Genomic DNA, 19,821 nt, shown 5'->3' on the forward strand with positions numbered 1-19,821 from the left:
GATCACCCTCTTTTAATTATTAGAAAAAACTTTAACTGGTTGATGACTAAGTATCGACATAAAAGGTTAAATGGTTGATAATATCGACTAGGTTTTCTTGAGCTGTAAAGAAAAAAGAAAAAAAAAAACGAAAAAGACTACTGTTTCTTGGAAAGTATACGAAGGTTGACTGACCATATCGACTCCAGCAAAACGTGAGAATAAAGATGAAAGACAAAAGTCCAAAAAGATAAGACAGACCAAACCCAATCACTCAATGATGCAAACCAATAAGGAACATTCTAGTATATAAAGGCATGCATTTGCTTCAGTAATCAGTATCTCTCCTTTTAAGATATATGATGGGCCAAATAAATATTATCGCGATGGTTCTAACTTTAGTTCTGATCAGTTCCGTCTTCGCTCATGAGACCAAGGTACTTAGCATAGTAGCATTTATGAGATATATTTCTTGATCAAGCAACATAACCATGCATATATAACATTAAGCATTTATGAGACACATGATGATCCTGAGTCTGTCACTGAATCTCACCATCAGTTACTGAGGCCACTTCTGGGAAGGTGAGATTTAGAAGTAATTCTACAAATGAGATTATATATACTAGCTGATAACCCATCATAAGACAAGAATTAATACAAAATATTCAAAAAATAAATTGTTCCAAAAAGACAGTCTTTTTAAGTGTTTAATATATTGTTATCAGTTAATGATGATGATTTGTAAACTTAAATACTAAAAATTTGGATTGGATTCAAAAATAATATCACTGATTCCTCATAATTAAATATTTTTAAAATTAACATATATTTATGTTTCTCTCATATATGTTTGTGATCGGTTATAATATTGTTATGTATTAATCTTCAGTGCACGCTAGATATTGCATTACTACATCCATTTTATTTTAGTTGTCATTTTAGTGTTATTTTTTTATTTCATAATAGTTATCATTTTAGATTTTTAATATAAATATTTGGTAAACATTCCAATTTTATCTGAAACATCTTGAAAAATAAAAGTAAAAAATATAATTTATAAAGGAGAAAAATGAAAAATTTAATTATTTTTTTAATTTGTGTAAAAAAACCTAAAACGACAACTAGATTGAAACAGATGGAGTAGTCTATTTGTGTGAAAGTACCAAATATAATATAGTCTTTTATTGTACCTCCGTCAATTGATCATCCTTATGATTTATAGTTGTCAGTAGTTAATTTTGTGCGAGGACATTCAAAGATAATTTATATATATATATATTCAGAAGAAAGTAAAAAGATAGATATAAATATTCTGAAAATAAAAAATTTGTAATATGTATTTTAGTTTCTTAATTGTCCTGTTTTCAGCAAAAAAGCAGTCCATGATTCAGTAGTGTATAGTTATCGACATGGCTTCTCAGGTTTTGCTGCCCAGCAAATTTCAGGTACTTGCAAGGTCGAACCCTTCTTCTGTTTTTTTTTTTAATTAACATAATAACCCAAGTAGTAAACATACCATTTCCCCTTTGAGAACAGAACTACCTGAAGTAGTACATGTCATACCAAATACGTTATACGAACTGACTACAACTCGAACTTGGGATTACTTGGGCCTGTCTCCGGGTACTCCAAAGAGTCTTCTACACAAGGCCAACATGGGAAGTTCGGTCATTGTTGGAGTCATCGATTCAGGTTTGTGTCTATGAAGGCAATACCTTAAATACTCTTAGAGACATGTTTATTGATAGAAACCATCAAATGCATGTAGGAGTGTGGCCAGAGTCTGAAATGTTTAATGACAAAGGCTATGGACCTATTCCTAGCCGTTGGAAAGGTGGCTGTGTATCTGGAGAATTATTCAACGCCTCGATTCACTGCAACAAGAAGCTGATCGGAGCGAAATACTATGTTGATGGCTATGTTGCCCAATATGGAGACTTGAACAAACCAGAGAAGCGTGAGTACATTTCTCCGAGGGACTTTAACGGTCATGGCACGCATTGTGCCTCAACCATCGGTGGTTCTTTTTTGCCTAATGTGAGCTACTTAGGCGTTGGAAGAGGAACTGCAAAAGGCGGTGCTCCCGGTGTTCATATAGCTATTTATAAGGCGTGCTGATCTACAAGGGGATGTTCAGGAGCAGATATCATAAAAGCAATTGATGAAGCTATTCATGATGGTGTTGATGTTTTGTCATTCTCTTTGGGACCAAGAGTTCCTTTATCACCAGAAACTAATGTGAGGCTTTCTGCTATGGGATTATTCCATGCGGTAGCAAAGGGCATTCATGTCGTAGCTTCAGCTGGTAATGACGGACCTGGAGCTCAGACCATTGCGAATGTAACTCCTTGGATCTTGACGGTCGCTGCAACTACTCTAGACCGTTATTTTCCCACAGCCATCACACTTGGGAACAATATAACAACTCTGGTATATTCATACCAATTAAAGAACTATAAGACAAACTCTTTACCTAAGGATCTAATTAAACCCAATGCTGATGATTTCTTCTTTGCTTAATTTAGGGTCAAGCAATCTTTGCTGGTCCAGAACTCAGTTTTGTTGGTCTTACTTATTCCGGGTAACTTTGAATCACTATTTCATGTTTTGACTATATGTTCCTCTGAGATTGAACATTTAGAACATGATGCCTTCAACTTGCAGTGATTGCGCGAAGCTCTCCGCTAATCCAATGGAAGGAAAAGTTGTGTTATGTTTCACAGCAGATATAAATCCCCGCTCCACGGTTGTAACAAATGCTAGAATCGCAGTTAAAAATGCTGGTGGTCTCGGGGTAATTATTGCAAGAAATCCAACCTACTCGCTTATTCCAACTCGTAACTTTCCATGTGTTATGGTAGACTTTGAGCTCGGAACTGACATTCTGTTCTACATACGCTCCACAATGTATCATCACCAAAACTTGTCTGTTTCTTTGTGGACTTTCATGGATAATGGTTCCAAACATATATTACCACACATTTTGGGTTTTGTTTTGCTAGATCTCCCATGGTAAAGATACATGCTCCAAGAACATTTGTTTCACACCCCGTGGCTACAAAAGTAGCATCTTTTTCATCAAGAGGACCCAATTCGATATCTCCAACGATTCTTAAGGTATATCATTTTTTTCCATACTGATCCAACATTGTAGTGAGAGGGGTAACAAAGGTGGGAAGGAAAATGAAAATTTGTGAGCCGCTTCTTTTTTTCATTAAAGTATTTTAGCGGGAAAATAAATATGCACTGCGTTTCAAAATTTACCAGTGGTATGTATTATATACACTTCTACACTGCGTTTCTTTTTAGAAAACGCTATCTAAATCTGAGATGTTTGTCAACCATAGCAGAAAGGCATTAAACGCTACATTATACTGTTACCAATACCCCAATTTCCTGTGTTATAGATTCTAAAAGTTTTTGATAACTAATTTCTACAGCCGGATATAGCAGCACCTGGCGTGAACATACTAGCAGCTATTTCTCCAAATAGTGCTTTAAACGACGGAGAATTTGCTATGATGTCAGGGACATCAATGGCTACTCCTGTTGTCTCAGGAGTTGTAGTGCTACTTAAATCATTGTACCCTCATTGGTCTCCTTCTGCTATCAAATCAGCTATTGTCACTACAGGTTCTTATCTTCTTCAAACTCATTGTCAGAATGATCAAAATATCATATTGATCTTGGGATCACATTTTACATTGCAGCGTGGAAAACTGATCCATCCGGCGAGCCTATTTTCGCAGACGGGTCAAACCGCAAGCTAGCAGATCCGTTTGATTATGGAGGACGACTCGTAAATCCAGAGAAAGCTGCAAGACCAGGTCTCATATACGACATGACCATTGATGACTATGTCTCCTACTTATGCTCTACCTATAATTACAATGACGTCTCCATTTCCCAAGTCCTCGGAAATAAAATAGTATGTCCTAATCCAAAGCCTTCTGTTCTTGATCTAAACTTGCCATCCATCACAATACCGAACCTCAAAGACGAAGTTAGTCTCACTAGAACCGTCACTAATGTTGGACCACTCAACTCGATATACAAAGTTATGATCGATCCTCCAATCGGCGTTAGTATGACCGTGACACCGGATACGCTAGAGTTTAACTCTACGACCAAAAATGTTTCCTTTAAAGTGAGAGTTTCGACAAGGCACAAAGTAAATACTGGCTATTACTTTGGAAGCTTGACATGGACTGACAATCTGCACAATGTGGTCATCCCAGTATCTGTCAGAACCCAAATCCTCGAACGTTACCACGATGAGAACTGATATAAGGGAAAACCATCTTCTGCTCAAGTACTATATATGTTGTTGTGTTGAATAATATGTAAAGCATAATGCTGATGAATAATAATGTTGTGTGGATTATTGTCTTGGTTATTTATCCGTATATAGAATGGTCATAGGCACACACGAGGTCCAAAGTTGTAACTGATGATATTAGACACAACATAGATTCACTCCAAGTAGTGCTTTCAAAGTTATAACTGATGATAACAGAGACCTAATCTCTATCACTTATTCACCATTAATGCATTAACAGAGCTTTTTGGCTAAATTAATCTATAATGTTAACTTTTATACAAAGTGCAATCTTGTTCTCTACCTGTCTACCTGAATGAGCTTAGATTAATATGTGTTGTTAAGTTTAAGTTGCAACCGTTCTTGAGCAAGTTTGAACATTTCTAAAGCGCTAGGACTGCTTCTCCATTTCGTCGATGGAAAAATAAAAATAAAAAACAACTACTTGTCTTATAATATTCCTTACTTCCAAAGACAACGTCCAAGTTTATGAATATAACTTAGTTCCAAAATAGATACACATAAACAAGTTTACACTGCCAAAAATAATGTATATGAGTACTAAAAAGCCCGACACGTTTACAAAGAACCTATAAAACAGATGTCGGCTCTGTTTCTTCATATACAAATTTCCAAATTTGTTTTTTTACTTTCAAATATACAAGTTTCCATCTCAAAGAAACTAATTCTTGACATTATATATTAATATAAAACTACTTTATTGTTCTCAATATGACCAATTCTAATATGTAGTTGGTATAAAGTTATTTTCACATGGTATTTTCTGGACTTTCTTAATATGAGTATTCTTTATCCATGGTAGAGAATTATTTAGAGTTTCTTTGTATTACAAGAAATCTAGCCAAGAAACTACTTCATTGATTAATACTTAAAACTCTAGTGTCTTAATATGATCATTTTAATCCCAATGAAGAACTATTCTCGTGTTTTTTTCTTCTTTCTGGAAAATGTAAAAACATCAAAATTTGATAGACCCAATCAAAACAGTAAGTATCGATGATGATGACTGTGCCAAAAGTAGCTGGTAAAAAAAATTACATCTTCCTCGAAAGGGAAATCAATATAACTTGAATGTATAAAGTAATTTAGCAAAGAAACTGGTCTAGTTTTCATAATCTGACAAATCCTAATCTAGGTATGTTACGCGTATAGTCATTTAGCCAAGATACTTCTCTGGTAGAGTTGCTTAATACTTACAACTCTATTGTTCTAAAACTAACATTCAGAGTTGATATTTTAAAATTCAAAATTTGAAGTTACTTTGCCTATATTGCTAATTTAGTGTTCTTAACCTAATCAGTTTTAATGTCAGTAGAGAATTATTCAAAGTTGCTTAGTATTATTGAATTCTAAATTTGAACTAATTTAATTTAGATACAACTTTAGTGTTCTTATTTTGATCACTTCTAATCTCATTAGAGAACTATTCAGAGCTGATTATTATTGAAAATCAAATGTTTGAGATAATATAGATTTTTTAATTTGAACTATGTCAAAATTGAACCCTTGACTCTAAAAAACAAGCAACCACATGGTGTCAACTATTAAAAAACAGAGTAAACTAATGTCACAATATACCTCGTAGAAGACGAAGTCTTCAAATGTTATACCTTATATAAAGCCTTCTGCATCATTGATAATCTTAGACATTGAATCATATATCTCTCTTTCTCCATTCAAGAGAAATAATGGGCCAAACCATAATTCTCTTGGCTTTATTTCTGTCTATAGTTTTGAATGTACAGATCAGTTTCGCCGTTGCTGAGAGAAAGGTAAATGGTATTCATGAGAGATCTCTCTTGATCAGGCAACATAACCATATCTCTCTTGGTATGGTATGGTTTCTGACTATTGTTTTTTGCTTTGTGATCATATAGGTTTATGTAGTTTACTTGGGAGAGAAGGAACATGACAATCCTGAGTCTGTCACTGAATCTCACCATCAGATCTTGTGGTCACTTCTTGGAAGGTATGATTTAGTACTTCTACTTAACAACTTTTGGAAGACTGAAGACATATGTCGAAAGATCGAAGATAGTTTACTTACTTGAGTCATTGTCATGTTTCAGCAAAGAGTCTGTCCATGATTCAATAGTGTACAGTTATAGACACGGTTTCTCAGGCTTCGCTGCCAAGTTGACAGAGTCACAAGCCCAACAAATTTCAGGTAGTTTTAGAGCTGAACTCTTCTCTGTTTCTTGATATGACTAAAACCAAATATTCATTATTATTGTTCTTCTCTTATCGTGAACAGAACTGCCTGAAGTAGTACAAGTCATACCAAATACATTATACGAAATGACAACAACAAGAACTTGGGATTACTTGGGCCTGTCTCCGGGTACACCAAAGAGTCTTCTACATAAGGCCAACATGGGAAATTCGGTCATTGTTGGAGTCATCGACTCAGGTTTGAGTCTATGAACAAGAGCAATTCCTTTAATTCTCTCAGAGACATGTTTATTGATAGAAACCATGAAATGCAGGAGTGTGGCCAGAGTCTGAAATGTTTAACGACAAAGGCTATGGACCTATACCAAGCCGTTGGAAAGGCGGATGCGAATCTGGAGAATCATTCAACGCCTCGATTCATTGCAACAAAAAGCTAATAGGAGCCAAATACTTCGTTGATGGCCTTGTAGCCGCGGCTGGAGTCGTGAATAGAACAGAGAACCCAGAGTATCTTTCCCCGAGAGACTTTAACGGTCATGGCACGCATGTTGCCTCGACTATTGGTGGTTCTTTTCTTCCTAATGTAAGCTACTTAGGCCTCGGACAAGGCACTGCAAGAGGCGGTGCTCCCGGTGTTCATATAGCTATTTATAAGGCATGCTGGCTTCAAACAGGGACATGTACAGGAGCTGATGTCTTAAAAGCAATAGATGAAGCTATCCATGATGGTGTTGATATTTTGTCACTTTCTTTGCAATCTAGTGTTCCTTTGTTTCCAGAAACGGATATGAGGGAGCTGACCTCTGTGGGAGCATTCCATGCGGTTTCAAAGGGAATTGCTGTTGTAGCTGCAGCTGGGAATGCTGGCCCCACGGCTCAGACTATTTCGAATGTAGCTCCGTGGATATTGACGGTGGCTGCAACCACTCAAGACCGTTCCTTTCCTACAGCTATAACACTTGGGAACAATATAACAATACTGGTATACATATGTTCTGCTATTATTTTTTTTTTTAATATATACTATAAGTCAAAATGTTTTCTATAGTTTTAATACTTGTGCGGAAAACTTCCTCTTTGTTTAATGTAGGGTCAAGCGATCTTTGGCGGTCCAGAACTCGGTTTCGTTGGTCTTACTTACCCAGAGAGACCACTTTCAGGGTAAAATTGAGTAACATATATCATGTTTTGATTGTTCAAGACGTTAAACCCGCGAGATTGCGTATTTGGACCTGATGTAGCTTTCAACTTGCAGTGACTGTGAGAACCTCTCTGCTAATCCCGACAGTGCAATGGAAGGCAAAGTTGTGTTGTGTTTCGCAGCAAATAAACCAACCAATGCTGCTATAACCGCTGTAAGAAACGCCGGTGGCCTCGGGTTAATCATTGCAAGAAATCCGACACACTTGCTTAGCCCAACTCGTAACTTTCCATATGTTTCCGTAGACTTTGAGCTCGGGACCGACATTTTGTTCTATATACGTTCCACAAGGTATACTTTCGCAATGATCACAATCTCTTTAACAAACATATTCAACTTAACATTTTGAGTTTTGTTTTTCTTTAGATCTCCCATTGTAAAGATAGACGCTTCAAGAACACTTGTTGCACGATCCGTGTCGACCAAGGTAGCAACTTTCTCATCAAGGGGACCCAATTCAGTTTCTCCGGCGATTCTTAAGGTAACATCAGACAATTTTCTATACATTTTTAACCACTTAAAGCTTCTCTGTTTTATAACCGCTACTCTGTTATGGCAGCCGGATATAGCAGCACCTGGTGTGAACATACTAGCAGCTATTTCTCCAAATAGTTCTATAAACGACGGAGGATTTGCTATGATGTCAGGAACATCAATGTCTACTCCTGTTGTTTCAGGAGTTGTAGTGCTCCTCAAATCATTACACCCTGATTGGTCTCCTGCTGCTATTAAATCAGCTATTGTCACTACAGGTTCTTATTATCTTCAACGTGTTATTAGATTGACTAGTACGAATTTAATAAGAACATACTGATTCGTGAGAACATATTTTTACGTTGCAGCTTGGAAAACAGATCCATCAGGAGAGCCAATTTTCGCAGACGGGTCAAGCCGCAAGCTAGCTGATCCGTTTGATTACGGAGGAGGCCTCATAAATCCAGAGAAAGCTGTAAAACCTGGTCTCATCTACGACATGACCACAGATGACTACATCTTGTACCTGTGCTCTGCTGAATATAGTGACGTTTCTATTTCCCGAGTCCTCGGGAAAGCAACAGTTTGTCCTAACCCCAAGCCTTCTGTTCTTGATCTCAACTTGCCTTCCATCACAATCCCAAATCTTAGAGAAGAAGTCACTTTCAAAAGAACTGTCACTAACGTTGGACCTCTGAAATCAATATACAAGGTTGTAATTGATCCTCCAACGGGCGTTAATGTGACTGTAACGCCAACGGAACTAGTGTTCGACTCTACAAATACAAAGCTATCTTTCACTGTTCGAGTCTCGACCACACACAAAGTAAACACTGGTTACTATTTTGGAAGCTTGACTTGGACTAACGATTTGCACAATGTAGTCATTCCAGTATCTGTAAGAACCCAGATCTTGCAACGATACTACGATGAAAACTAAGACAAATACCAAGTACTATTGATAAATAATACTGTTGCAGTGTTGAAGAATATGTAAAGAATACTATTGATAAATAAATAATACCATTGTCTAAGTTTTGTTGTTAGTAAATCGGTAAATGAGATCTTTCACGGATGAGGTGATCAAGAACCACTACTGATCAAGGAAGATTGCATGAAAATAAATAGAAATTAAAAAAAAAAACATAACTAATGAAAAAATCTGATAAGAAATAATACAAGAATACAAAGTAGAAACTTCACCATTAGTAATCGAAGTTACATAAGTTAACTACTTTGAATCATAGAAAAATATACGAATGGTTAGTAACGTTTAGTTTTCATCGAAGTAGTTCCCCAGAAGTTATTCGTTTAATATTTTTCTTTTTAAAAAGGGTTAAAAGTAGGTTATTTATTGATTCAGGAAGTGACATAAATTCTGCAGTAATTAAATCCAAGCTCAAACAATTAGAAACATATACAGATCAGAAGAAGACTTCAACCTGCAATGAATAAAAAAGTGTAATATCTGATTACTTGCTTGCCAAGGAAGCTAATTATGAAAAATACAAAAAAAATGTTATGGTACAAGTTGTGTTCGGCTGAAGTAGTCATATTAGATTCTGAAAGAGCTGACACCAGAAGCACAACCATCGCCAGAACACAACTGGCAGGGAGCGCAACTAGGGAACTCTATTCAAGAACCCGACCACTTGAACCGAATTTACCGTAACAATACCCTTTCAGCCTCCACTAGGATTACAAGCTCACGTTACCAAGCTCGGCGACAGATGATGCCTCTTCTCTGTATATATGTAGTTGTGTCGTCTTTTGCTTCTTTCGATGTGGGACATATATAAGTTTTCATTAACCAAATTAATTTCCCCATTCATTATATATATATGTATTTAAATGGAAATGGTTACATATATGGGAATTAATGACGATTGACAAAATAATTATTAACTTTTCACTTGAAAATCAAGTTTTATTTTAGTTCTAATTTTTATACTGAACCAAAGAAAATATGTGTAGCTTGATCCAGTTTTGTATTGAATTTTGGCCGCTCAAATTTGATGTAAAATTAAATCACAAATTCACTTTCATTCAGTGTACAAATGGTTACTTTGTTGGTTTAGTTCTCATCGTAGTAGTAAGGCAGAGTTTGCGTTCTCACAGACAAAGGAATGGTGACATTATGTTCAGAGTCACTCCAAGTCAAGCTTCCAAAGTAGTAACCCGTGTTGATTTTGTGTGTGGTCGAAACTCTGACTTTAAAAAGCCCGTTTGGTTGTAGAGTTGAACACTAGCGTCTCCGGGGTCACAGTCACTTGGATGCCCAATGGTGGTTCAACCATTACTTTATAGATCGAGTTTANACCACTTGAACCGAATTTACCGTAACAATACCCTTTCAGCCTCCACTAGGATTACAAGCTCACGTTACCAAGCTCGGCGACAGATGATGCCTCTTCTCTGTATATATGTAGTTGTGTCGTCTTTTGCTTCTTTCGATGTGGGACATATATAAGTTTTCATTAACCAAATTAATTTCCCCATTCATTATATATATATGTATTTAAATGGAAATGGTTACATATATGGGAATTAATGACGATTGACAAAATAATTATTAACTTTTCACTTGAAAATCAAGTTTTATTTTAGTTCTAATTTTTATACTGAACCAAAGAAAATATGTGTAGCTTGATCCAGTTTTGTATTGAATTTTGGCCGCTCAAATTTGATGTAAAATTAAATCACAAATTCACTTTCATTCAGTGTACAAATGGTTACTTTGTTGGTTTAGTTCTCATCGTAGTAGTAAGGCAGAGTTTGCGTTCTCACAGACAAAGGAATGGTGACATTATGTTCAGAGTCACTCCAAGTCAAGCTTCCAAAGTAGTAACCCGTGTTGATTTTGTGTGTGGTCGAAACTCTGACTTTAAAAAGCCCGTTTGGTTGTAGAGTTGAACACTAGCGTCTCCGGGGTCACAGTCACTTGGATGCCCAATGGTGGTTCAACCATTACTTTATAGATCGAGTTTAGTGGTCCAACGTTAGTGAGGGTTCTGGTGAGAGTCACTACGTCTTTGAGGTTTGGGATTGTGATGGAAAGTAAGTTAAAATCAAGAACAGATGGTTTGGGAATGGAACAGACTGTTCCTTTTCCGACAAGCTGAGAGATCGATGACTCGTTGTAACCAGCAGAGCACATGTAGTGAACATAGTCTTCAATTCCAAGGTCATACACCAGACCTGGTTTCGCAGCTTTCTCAGGATTCACAAGACCTCCACCATAGTCGAACGGATCAGCTAGCTTCCTAGGTGACCCTTCAGCAAAAATCTGCTCACGGAATGGATCTGTTCTCCAAGCTGCAGAGTAAAGACGAGTATGGAGATTAGTATGTTCGTGTTTTATCTCTCTTTTTCTACTATTGGATGAAGAAGGTAAGAACCTGTAGTGACAATGGCTGATCTAATGGCGGCAGGAGACCAATCACGGTGCCGAGCTTTGAGAAGTGCAACAACTCCTGATATTACAGGAGCTGCCATTGATGTTCCAGACAATATAATGAATCCTTGGTCGTTGAAAGTTCTATTGGTGGATGTAGCCGCTAATATGCTCACTCCTGGTGCTGCTATATCCGGCTACATTGCAACATTCATATGATTTAAAACATCTTGAGGCAAAATAATCTAATGGGTCTGAAAAAATAACAGAACATACTTTGAGGATGGCAGGCTCGATCGTATTAGGACCTCTTGATGAGAAATCTGCAACCTTTGTACCTACTGGTTGTCCAACAAGTGTTTTAGAGGGATGTATCTTCACAACAGGCAATCTGCAAAGTATACAAGTTCATTAAGGTTGTATCTTCACAATGAGAGTTGCGCTTTCATCGTTCATATTTTCATACGTTGTGGAACGTATGTAGAAAAGTATATTTGTCCCGATCTCGTAGTCAACAGCAACACAAGGGAAGTCATCTACACATGGTGAAAGATTGTCGCCAGGGTTTCTTGCAACAATTAAGCCAAGACCACCAGCTTTCTTGACATAAGACACGGCACTTGATACTGTGGTGTAACGTGTTGATGTTGTGAAGCACAACACGACTTTGCCGGCCATTGTACGATTGGAATTGAAGAATAGAAGCTCACAGGTACTGCAAAGAGTGTGATGTCACAAAACTGATGTATTCTGTATAGAAAGATTTGGTTAATACTAAAAAACTTTGATCTTACCCAAAAAAACTTTCGTTGCTATTCCCTGGATTCTCTGGGTAAACCAAGCTAGTGAAGCCAAGTTCTGGACCAGTGTACATTGCTTGACCCTGCAATACAATGGTCACAATAAGATACATAAAAATCATATACTATGTTGTGAAAACATCAAACCTAAGTAGAGATATACATGATGTATATCTTGTTGTTACCAGTACTGCTTTATTGTTGCCAAGTATAATAGGTGTGGGATAGGACCGGTCTAAAGTCGTTGCAGCCACTGTCAAAATCCAAGGAGCCGTGTTTCCTACAGTCTGAGCTGCTGGTCCGGAGTTACCACCTGAACAAACAACTGTGATACCCTTTAAAACGGCGAGGAATGCTCCCGTAGCTATGGCAGCGCGAATATCAGTTTCAGGGTAGTAAGGAAGACGATAGCCGATAGACAAGGACAAAACATCAACACCATCATGCATAGCTTCATCCATAGCTTTCAAGAGGTCAGCAGATGAACAAGTATTTATGTCTAAATCATCAAGATACCAACAAGCTTTGTACATTGCTATACGGGCACGTTGTGCCCCACCTCTCACAGTCCCTCCAGCTAATCCCTTGTAGCTTGTATGTGGGACGTATGAACCACCCGCTATGGTGGCAACATGCGTGCCATGACCGCTATGGTCTCTACGGGAAATGAAGTCAAGTGATTCAGTGGAGTTGAAGCTTTCGTGTATCGCAAGGAAACCATTGATGAAGTACTTGGCTCCTATAAGCTTTTTATTGCAGTGAGAGGCGTTGAACATCTCCCCTGTTTCACAGCCTCCTTTCCAGTGGCTTGGTATCGGTCCAATGACATTGTCATTAAATACTTCAGATTCTGGCCAAACTCCTGCAACCTCATAAAATGATTTATTAGTTGAGATGCTAAGATATAAAGTAAGCAAAAGCAACAAGAGATTTAAAGCAGTGTAGCAAATATGCACAAATACCTGAGTCTACAACACCAATAATAACGTCTTCACCCATATTAGTGTCATTTAGAAGATTTTTCGGATTAGCGGCGGAAAGGCCTAAGTAGTCCCTAGTTCGAGTTGTTGCCAGTTCATAGAAACTATCCGGCGTGACATGAACAACTTCAGGTAAAATCTGTTTTCAAAGAGCATCATGTAAAAAAATGTCTTATGTTTCTGTTTCCGTTAACGCCAAGAAAATAAAAGACTTGATAAACTCTTAACCTGCTATCTTCTTGGCTTGGGACTTGGTAAGCTTGGCTGCAAACCGGAGAAGCCATGTCGGTAACTGTGCACCAAAGAATTATGGGCATCCTCTTTACTGTAACATGGAACACACCAACGAAATCTGAGTAATTGAGACACTTTATTATTTAACTTTAGAAAGATAAATTTTCCTGACATACCTTCCAAGAAGTGACCACAACATCTAATGATGAGATTCCGTGACAGACTCAGGATCATCATATTGCTTCTCACCTAAATACACTATATGAACCTATTGAAACAGAACCAACTTTGTCAGTTTAGTGGCTAAAAGAAAAAACATTATATATTTGTCGAGTACCTTGCTCTCAGCATTGGCTTGTGCTACGAAAGTGCTCTGCCCATTGAGAATTATTACCAGGCTTGGTACCACAAAACTTAAGGTTCTGGAACTCTTCATTCCAAGAAGAAATGGGTTGTCAAAGAAAAAGATGTACTTTACTTGAAGCCTAATAAATATCAAGGGAGCTGAAGCATTTATATAGATGTCTCTACTCAAGAAGAGTTTGACCAAGAATGTTTCCCTTACTTAGAATTGTTCTGACTTTTGCTTGTTTGAATCTCCTAAGTTTCATCATATAGTCAGAATATAAAACCTACACAGATAATCTAAAGAATATATCAAGCTGTGTTGCTTAGTCAAGTAATGATGGATCAAACACACAAATCATATGAAGATATTGTAAAATATAGCAAGCAATGAGAAAATTTACTTGGTATAGGCAGCTAATTAACCGATTGGGTTGACTCTCTTGTCCATGCTCAAACAATTAAACTTGAGGTGTAAGCATGCTAGAATTAGTATGCATTTTGACCAAAGAAACGCGTTGTTAACCATGCTTCATGCTGTTTCGTTAGCTCTACAGAAATCAGAAAAATGTCTACTGAAATACAGATTTGGTCAAACTCTGAAACAATCACCAGTTTCAGAATGGTGATTTGTGAGCTATAAAAACTCGGCTCTGTTAAATCAGCTTTCAGCAAATATGAGATTCATGACTGTCACGTCGTCTCGAACATGTAGCTTTGCCTTGAAGGGATAGATCCATGTGTATCTTGTGTTGATCATTACCAAATCACGAGATGGTATTTGTAACTTTCAAAGAATATATTAAGAGAGCTCCAAAAATGTGGATTATACAGTATTAAATACAAAAAGCTCACAAATGGTTAGTCACTGTTATAGGTTCAATTTTCATCGTAGTAGTTCTGCAGAATCTGCGTCCTTACAGATACAGGAATTGTAACCTTATGCACATTGTCACTCCAACTCAAGCTTCCAAAGTAGTAACCTGTGTTGATTTTGTGTGTGGTTGAGATTCTGACTTTAAAAGAGACCCTTTTGGTCTTAGAGTTAAACACTAGTGTCTTCAGTGTCACGGTCACTTGAAAACCCAATGGTGGCTCAACCTTTACTCTATAGACCGATTTGAGTGGTCCAACGTTAGTGAGAGTTCTGGTGAGAGTGACTTCGTCTTTGAGGTTTGGGATTGTGATGGAAGGCAAGTTAAAATCAAGAACAGATGGTTTGGGATTTGAACAGACTGTTCCTTTACCGACAAGCTGAGAGATCGATGACTCGTTGTAACCAGCAGAGCACATGTAGAGAACATAGTCTTCAAGTCCCAAGTCATATACAAGACCTGGTTTTGCAGCTTTCTCAGGATTCATAAGACCTCCACCATAGTCGAACGGATCAGCTAGCTTCCGAGGTGACCCTTCAGCGAATATCTGCTCTCCAAACGGATCTGTTCTCCAAGCTGTAGAAAATAAATGCTTACTGAGATATGTATGTTCTTGTGGAGGTAACTTGATAGATTAGATGAAGAAGATAAGAAGAACCTGTAGTGACAATGGCTGATCTAATGGCAGCAGGAGACCAATCACGGTGTAAAGCTTTAAGAAGCGCAACAACTCCTGAAATTGCAGGAGCCGCCATTGATGTTCCTGACATCATATTGAATCCTCGGTCGTTGAAAGTGGTATTAGTGGTTGTAGCCGCCAATATGCTCACTCCTGGTGCTGCTATATCCGGCTGCATTACATACAACATTAGTCCAAAATATGATTGTTTGATGAAAGAAAAAAGAGCATGTGAATGATTCTAGCATACTTTGAGGATCGCAGCTGCAATCGAATTAGGTCCTCTTGATGAGAACGTTGCCAACTTTGTTCCCACTGGTTGCCTGTGAGTGTTCTAGAAGGTTGTATCTTCACAACAGGCAATCTGCAAACCACAGTTCAGGTGAAGCATAGTCTCAGATACGGCGTTGCTTACATTCTTACAAATTCTAAGTGGTGAAGATATAGTATCATACCCATTGGACCGTATGTAGAGAACTATATCAGTTCCGAGCTCCCAGTCAACAGCAACACAAGGAAAATCATCTAGACATGGTCGGATAACATAACCTGGTTGTCTTGCGATGATTACACCGATACCACCGGCTGTCTTCACCGAACGTGCAGCACTCGATGCAGAAGCACTGTAAGGTGATGTTGTGAAACACAACACGACTTTCCCGACCATTGTAAGATTAGAATTCACGGAGAGTTCCTCACAAGTACTGCATTACAAGAACCAGAGGATGTCAGAGTATTTATCATATTCATATTACAAGATATGTTGAAAGACTGACTGAACATTACCCAGAAAAACTATGGTCGCTCTGTCCTGGGTTCTCTGGATAAACCAAGCTGGTGAAGCCAATTTCTGGACCTGTATACATTGCTTGACCCTACAATATAGTGGCCAAACTCACAATATGACACAAATTGTAATCTGAGTAGAACAATTAATAAAGAGTGAATATCTTGTTGTTACCAATATGGCTTTATTATTGCCAAGTGTAATAGGTGTGGCAAAGGAACGGTCTAGAGTAGTTGCAGCCACAGTCACAATCCAAGGAGCTGTGTTTGTCACGGTCTGAGCCTCAGGGCCAGAGTTACCACCGGCACAAACAACAGTTATACCCTTTAAGACTGCATGGAATGCTCCAGTAGTTATCCCATCGGGGATATCAGTTTCGCCATACATAGGAACGTCAGAGCCTAGAGAGATTGACAGAACATCAACACCATCATGCATAGCCTCGTCTATAGCTTTTAAGATGTCAGCTGATGAACAACTCATTATGTCTTCATCATCCAGATACCAACAAGTCTTGTACATTGCTATACGAGCACGAGGTGCCCCACCTCTCACAGTCCCTCCAGCTAAGCCCTTGTAGCTTATGTTGGGCACGTATGAGCCACCTGCAATGGTGGCAACATGCGTGCCATGACCATCATGATCTCTAGGAGAAATGAAATCAAGTGATTTTGTGGAGTTAAAGCTTTTGTTTTCCGCTATAAAACCATTGATAAAGTTCTTGGCTCCTATGAGCTTTTTGTTACAGTGAGAAGAGTTGAAAGCTTCTCCTGATTCACATCCTCCTTTCCAGTGGCTTGGCACCGGCCCAATCCCATAGTCGTTAAATACTTCAGATTCAGGCCATACTCCTGCAACCAAAGAGAACATTTTAGTCATAGAGACATTAAGAGGAGGAGTCATAAAACCAACACGGGGATTAAAGAAATATACAAGTAAACGCTCATACCTGTGTCGATAACACCAATGATACTTTGTGCACCCATATTAGTTTCATCTAGAAGATTCCTTGGATTGGCGGCAGAAAGGCCTAAGTAATCCCAAGTCCGAGTTGTTTTCAGCTTGTAGAAACTATCCGGTATAACATGAACAACTTCAGGTAAATCTATTGCCAAACAGCATCAGCAATGAAAAAAAAAAAAAAAAAAAAAAAAAAAAAAAGAGAAAAAAAAAAAGGAAAATAAATCAAAGAAGAAAGAGAAGATAATCGCACGCACTCTCTCTCTCTATCTCTCTAAAGGGAGTAAAGAAAGGCCGTACGAAACAAGTGACCATTTTATAGGAGTCTGACGATTTCTTCGAGAGAGAGAGAGAGATAGATAGGGTAAGTTCTAATCTCACGCGGCTGTGAATATTCATTTGCTAACGGCCCAGCTCAAGGCCCAAACTCACTTTACTCACACAGTGAAGTGGCAGAGTACAGTGCGTTGCGTTCCCGTGACTGACAAATTAGTTACNAAAAAAAAAAAAAAAAAAAAAAAAAAAAAAAAAAATCAGACAGGCTGGTTGAGACGGTTGATATCTCATATAGTTTATGTCCTAGGTGTCTGATTCTTGAAATGCCAAAATGTGAGAATAAAAATGAGTACCTGCTATCTTCTTGGCTTGGGACTTGGTAAGCTTTGCCGCAAAACCGGAGAAGCCATGTCGGTAACTATACACCATTGAATCGTGTGCATCTTCTTTACTGTTCACATCGAACAAAATGCAAGAAATCTGAGTAACTGTTTGAGACATTATTATACCAGAGAAAGAGAAACTACCCTTTCTTTAGATACCTTCCCAGAAGTGACCATAACATCTGATGGTGAGTTTCCGTGACAAAATCCGGATCATCATGCTGCTTCTCACCCAAATGCACTATATGAACCTATTATTGATTATCAGAAACAGAACTATGTTAGGTCTCCTCTTATATGTTCTCTGATGAAAAGAACTATCTTTAATCATCCTCAACTACCTTCCTCTCAGCACTGCCTTGTGCCACAAAATTTCTCTGCACATTGAGAAATATTACCAAACTCAGTACAACAATAGATGTTCTGTAATTCCTCATTCCAAATCACAAAGTCAAAGAGAGATGTTAATTCTAATGAAGGAGCAGAGAATAAATCGTTTATATAGATATCTCCTAAAAGACGTGTTAAGGCCAAGAATGTTTCCATTTTCTTGGAATTGTTCCCAAGTTTCATCATAGTTTATAATTAAAAGAATATATCAGGATGTGTCTGTGTGTGGCTAAGTCAACTAAAGTATAGTTTATTGCAATGTATGTAAGCATAAACAAATCAAACAGAGAAAATGAGATGGATGGTTAACCTCAACAACAGAACAAGTAAGCCTCCCCCTAGGGTATGATTCTTGCTCAATGTCGCTTCTTTGGCTAATTTTAGAGCTTTACTTGGTATGTTTCATGCTGTTTCTGGTGTTCCAAGCCAAAACATAGCTTCACAATGCTCTCTTCAATAATCAGCTTTCTTGACAAATCAGAAAAAATCTTTAGCTAGAAACAAAGGATCAAGACTTGAGTCTTCTTCGGTGGCCGATGAATTTCAGCGCCGGAAATAATGGGAACTACGACGGTGAGAAAAGAAGAGATGAATCGTTGTCAGAAATCAGAATGTTTGTTGTTTATTGGGCTTGACTTATTAAATTTATAATGGGCTTTTATGACCCAATTGTACGCTTACGAACATACATAATGGACTGAGCCTACATAGTGTTGCAATGCAGCCCCTTATATAGCAGCACCAGGAGTGAGCATATTGGCGGCTCCATCCACGGTCCACCAATAAATTATAAAACTTTGAACGAGCAAGGATTCATCATGTTGTCGTGGCTGCTCCCGTCACTTATGAACAAAAGAAATCCATGTCCCATATGTAACCATGTTCCATTTAAATGTATAATATATAATATGAATGGGAAATTAATTGTGCTATGAAAAACTTATACATGTCCCACATCGAAAGACGCCCAAAAAAACAGAGCTACATATATAGAGAGAAGAGGCATGATCTGTTGCCGAGCTTGGTAACGTGAGCTCGTAATCCGAGTGGAGGCTTTAAGGGTATTGGTACGGTAAATTCGTTTCAAGTGGTCGGGTTCTGGAATCGAGTTCTCTAGTTGTAGTTGTGTGCCTGGCGATGGATATGCGTCTAGCCAGCTCTGCTACGGAGTCTAATGTGACTAGTTCAGCCGAACACAACTTGTACCATTCCTTTTTTTATAAAGTAATGGTTGAACCACCATTGGGCATCCAAGTGACTGTGACCCCGGAGACGCTGGTGTTCAACTCTACAACCATACGGGCTTTTTTAAACTCAGAGTTTCGACCACACACAAAATCAACACAGGTTACTACTTTGGAAGCTTGACTTGGAGTGACTCTGAGCACAATGTCACCATTCCTTTGTCTGTGAGAACGCAAATTCTGCCTTACTACTAAGATGAGAATTAAACAAACAAAAAAACAAAATACTAACCATTTGTATCTTGTTGTGGAGTTTGTACTAACATATTATATTGAATGAAAGTGAATGTGATTTAATTTTACATC

General features: G+C 38.0%; 1 protein-coding gene and 3 pseudogenes across 1 annotated transcript; 2 read left to right on the top strand and 2 right to left on the bottom strand.

The window, feature by feature from the left end:
• On the top strand, positions 333–4,378 carry LOC104707339 (annotated as a pseudogene).
• Positions 5,990–9,195, top strand: LOC104707338 (subtilisin-like protease SBT3.10). Its single transcript, XM_010423665.2, has 10 exons — positions 5,990–6,093; positions 6,199–6,290; positions 6,391–6,488; positions 6,576–6,731; positions 6,808–7,475; positions 7,584–7,654; positions 7,749–7,985; positions 8,061–8,175; positions 8,254–8,446; positions 8,537–9,195. The coding sequence occupies exons 1-10, from the start codon at positions 6,010–6,012 to the stop codon at positions 9,106–9,108; spliced, it is 2,286 nt and encodes a 761-aa protein (XP_010421967.1). The 5' UTR covers positions 5,990–6,009; the 3' UTR covers positions 9,109–9,195.
• Positions 10,134–14,044, bottom strand: LOC109125185 (annotated as a pseudogene).
• On the bottom strand, positions 14,708–18,657 carry LOC104709624 (annotated as a pseudogene).

The sequence above is a fragment of the Camelina sativa genome, chromosome 8 (genome assembly GCF_000633955.1).
Source record: "Camelina sativa cultivar DH55 chromosome 8, Cs, whole genome shotgun sequence".
NCBI lineage: Eukaryota > Viridiplantae > Streptophyta > Magnoliopsida > Brassicales > Brassicaceae > Camelina > Camelina sativa.

Excerpts from the sequence above, each read along its gene's own strand:
- LOC104707338 (XM_010423665.2), top strand. The coding sequence starts at position 6,010 with ATGGGCCAAACCATAATTCTCTTGGCTTTATTTCTGTCTATAGTTTTG. Across the intron at positions 7,476-7,583 it reads GGAACAATATAACAATACTG|GGTCAAGCGATCTTTGGCGG; the intron begins GTATACATATGT and ends TGTTTAATGTAG. Across the intron at positions 7,986-8,060 it reads TTCTATATACGTTCCACAAG|ATCTCCCATTGTAAAGATAG; the intron begins GTATACTTTCGC and ends GTTTTTCTTTAG.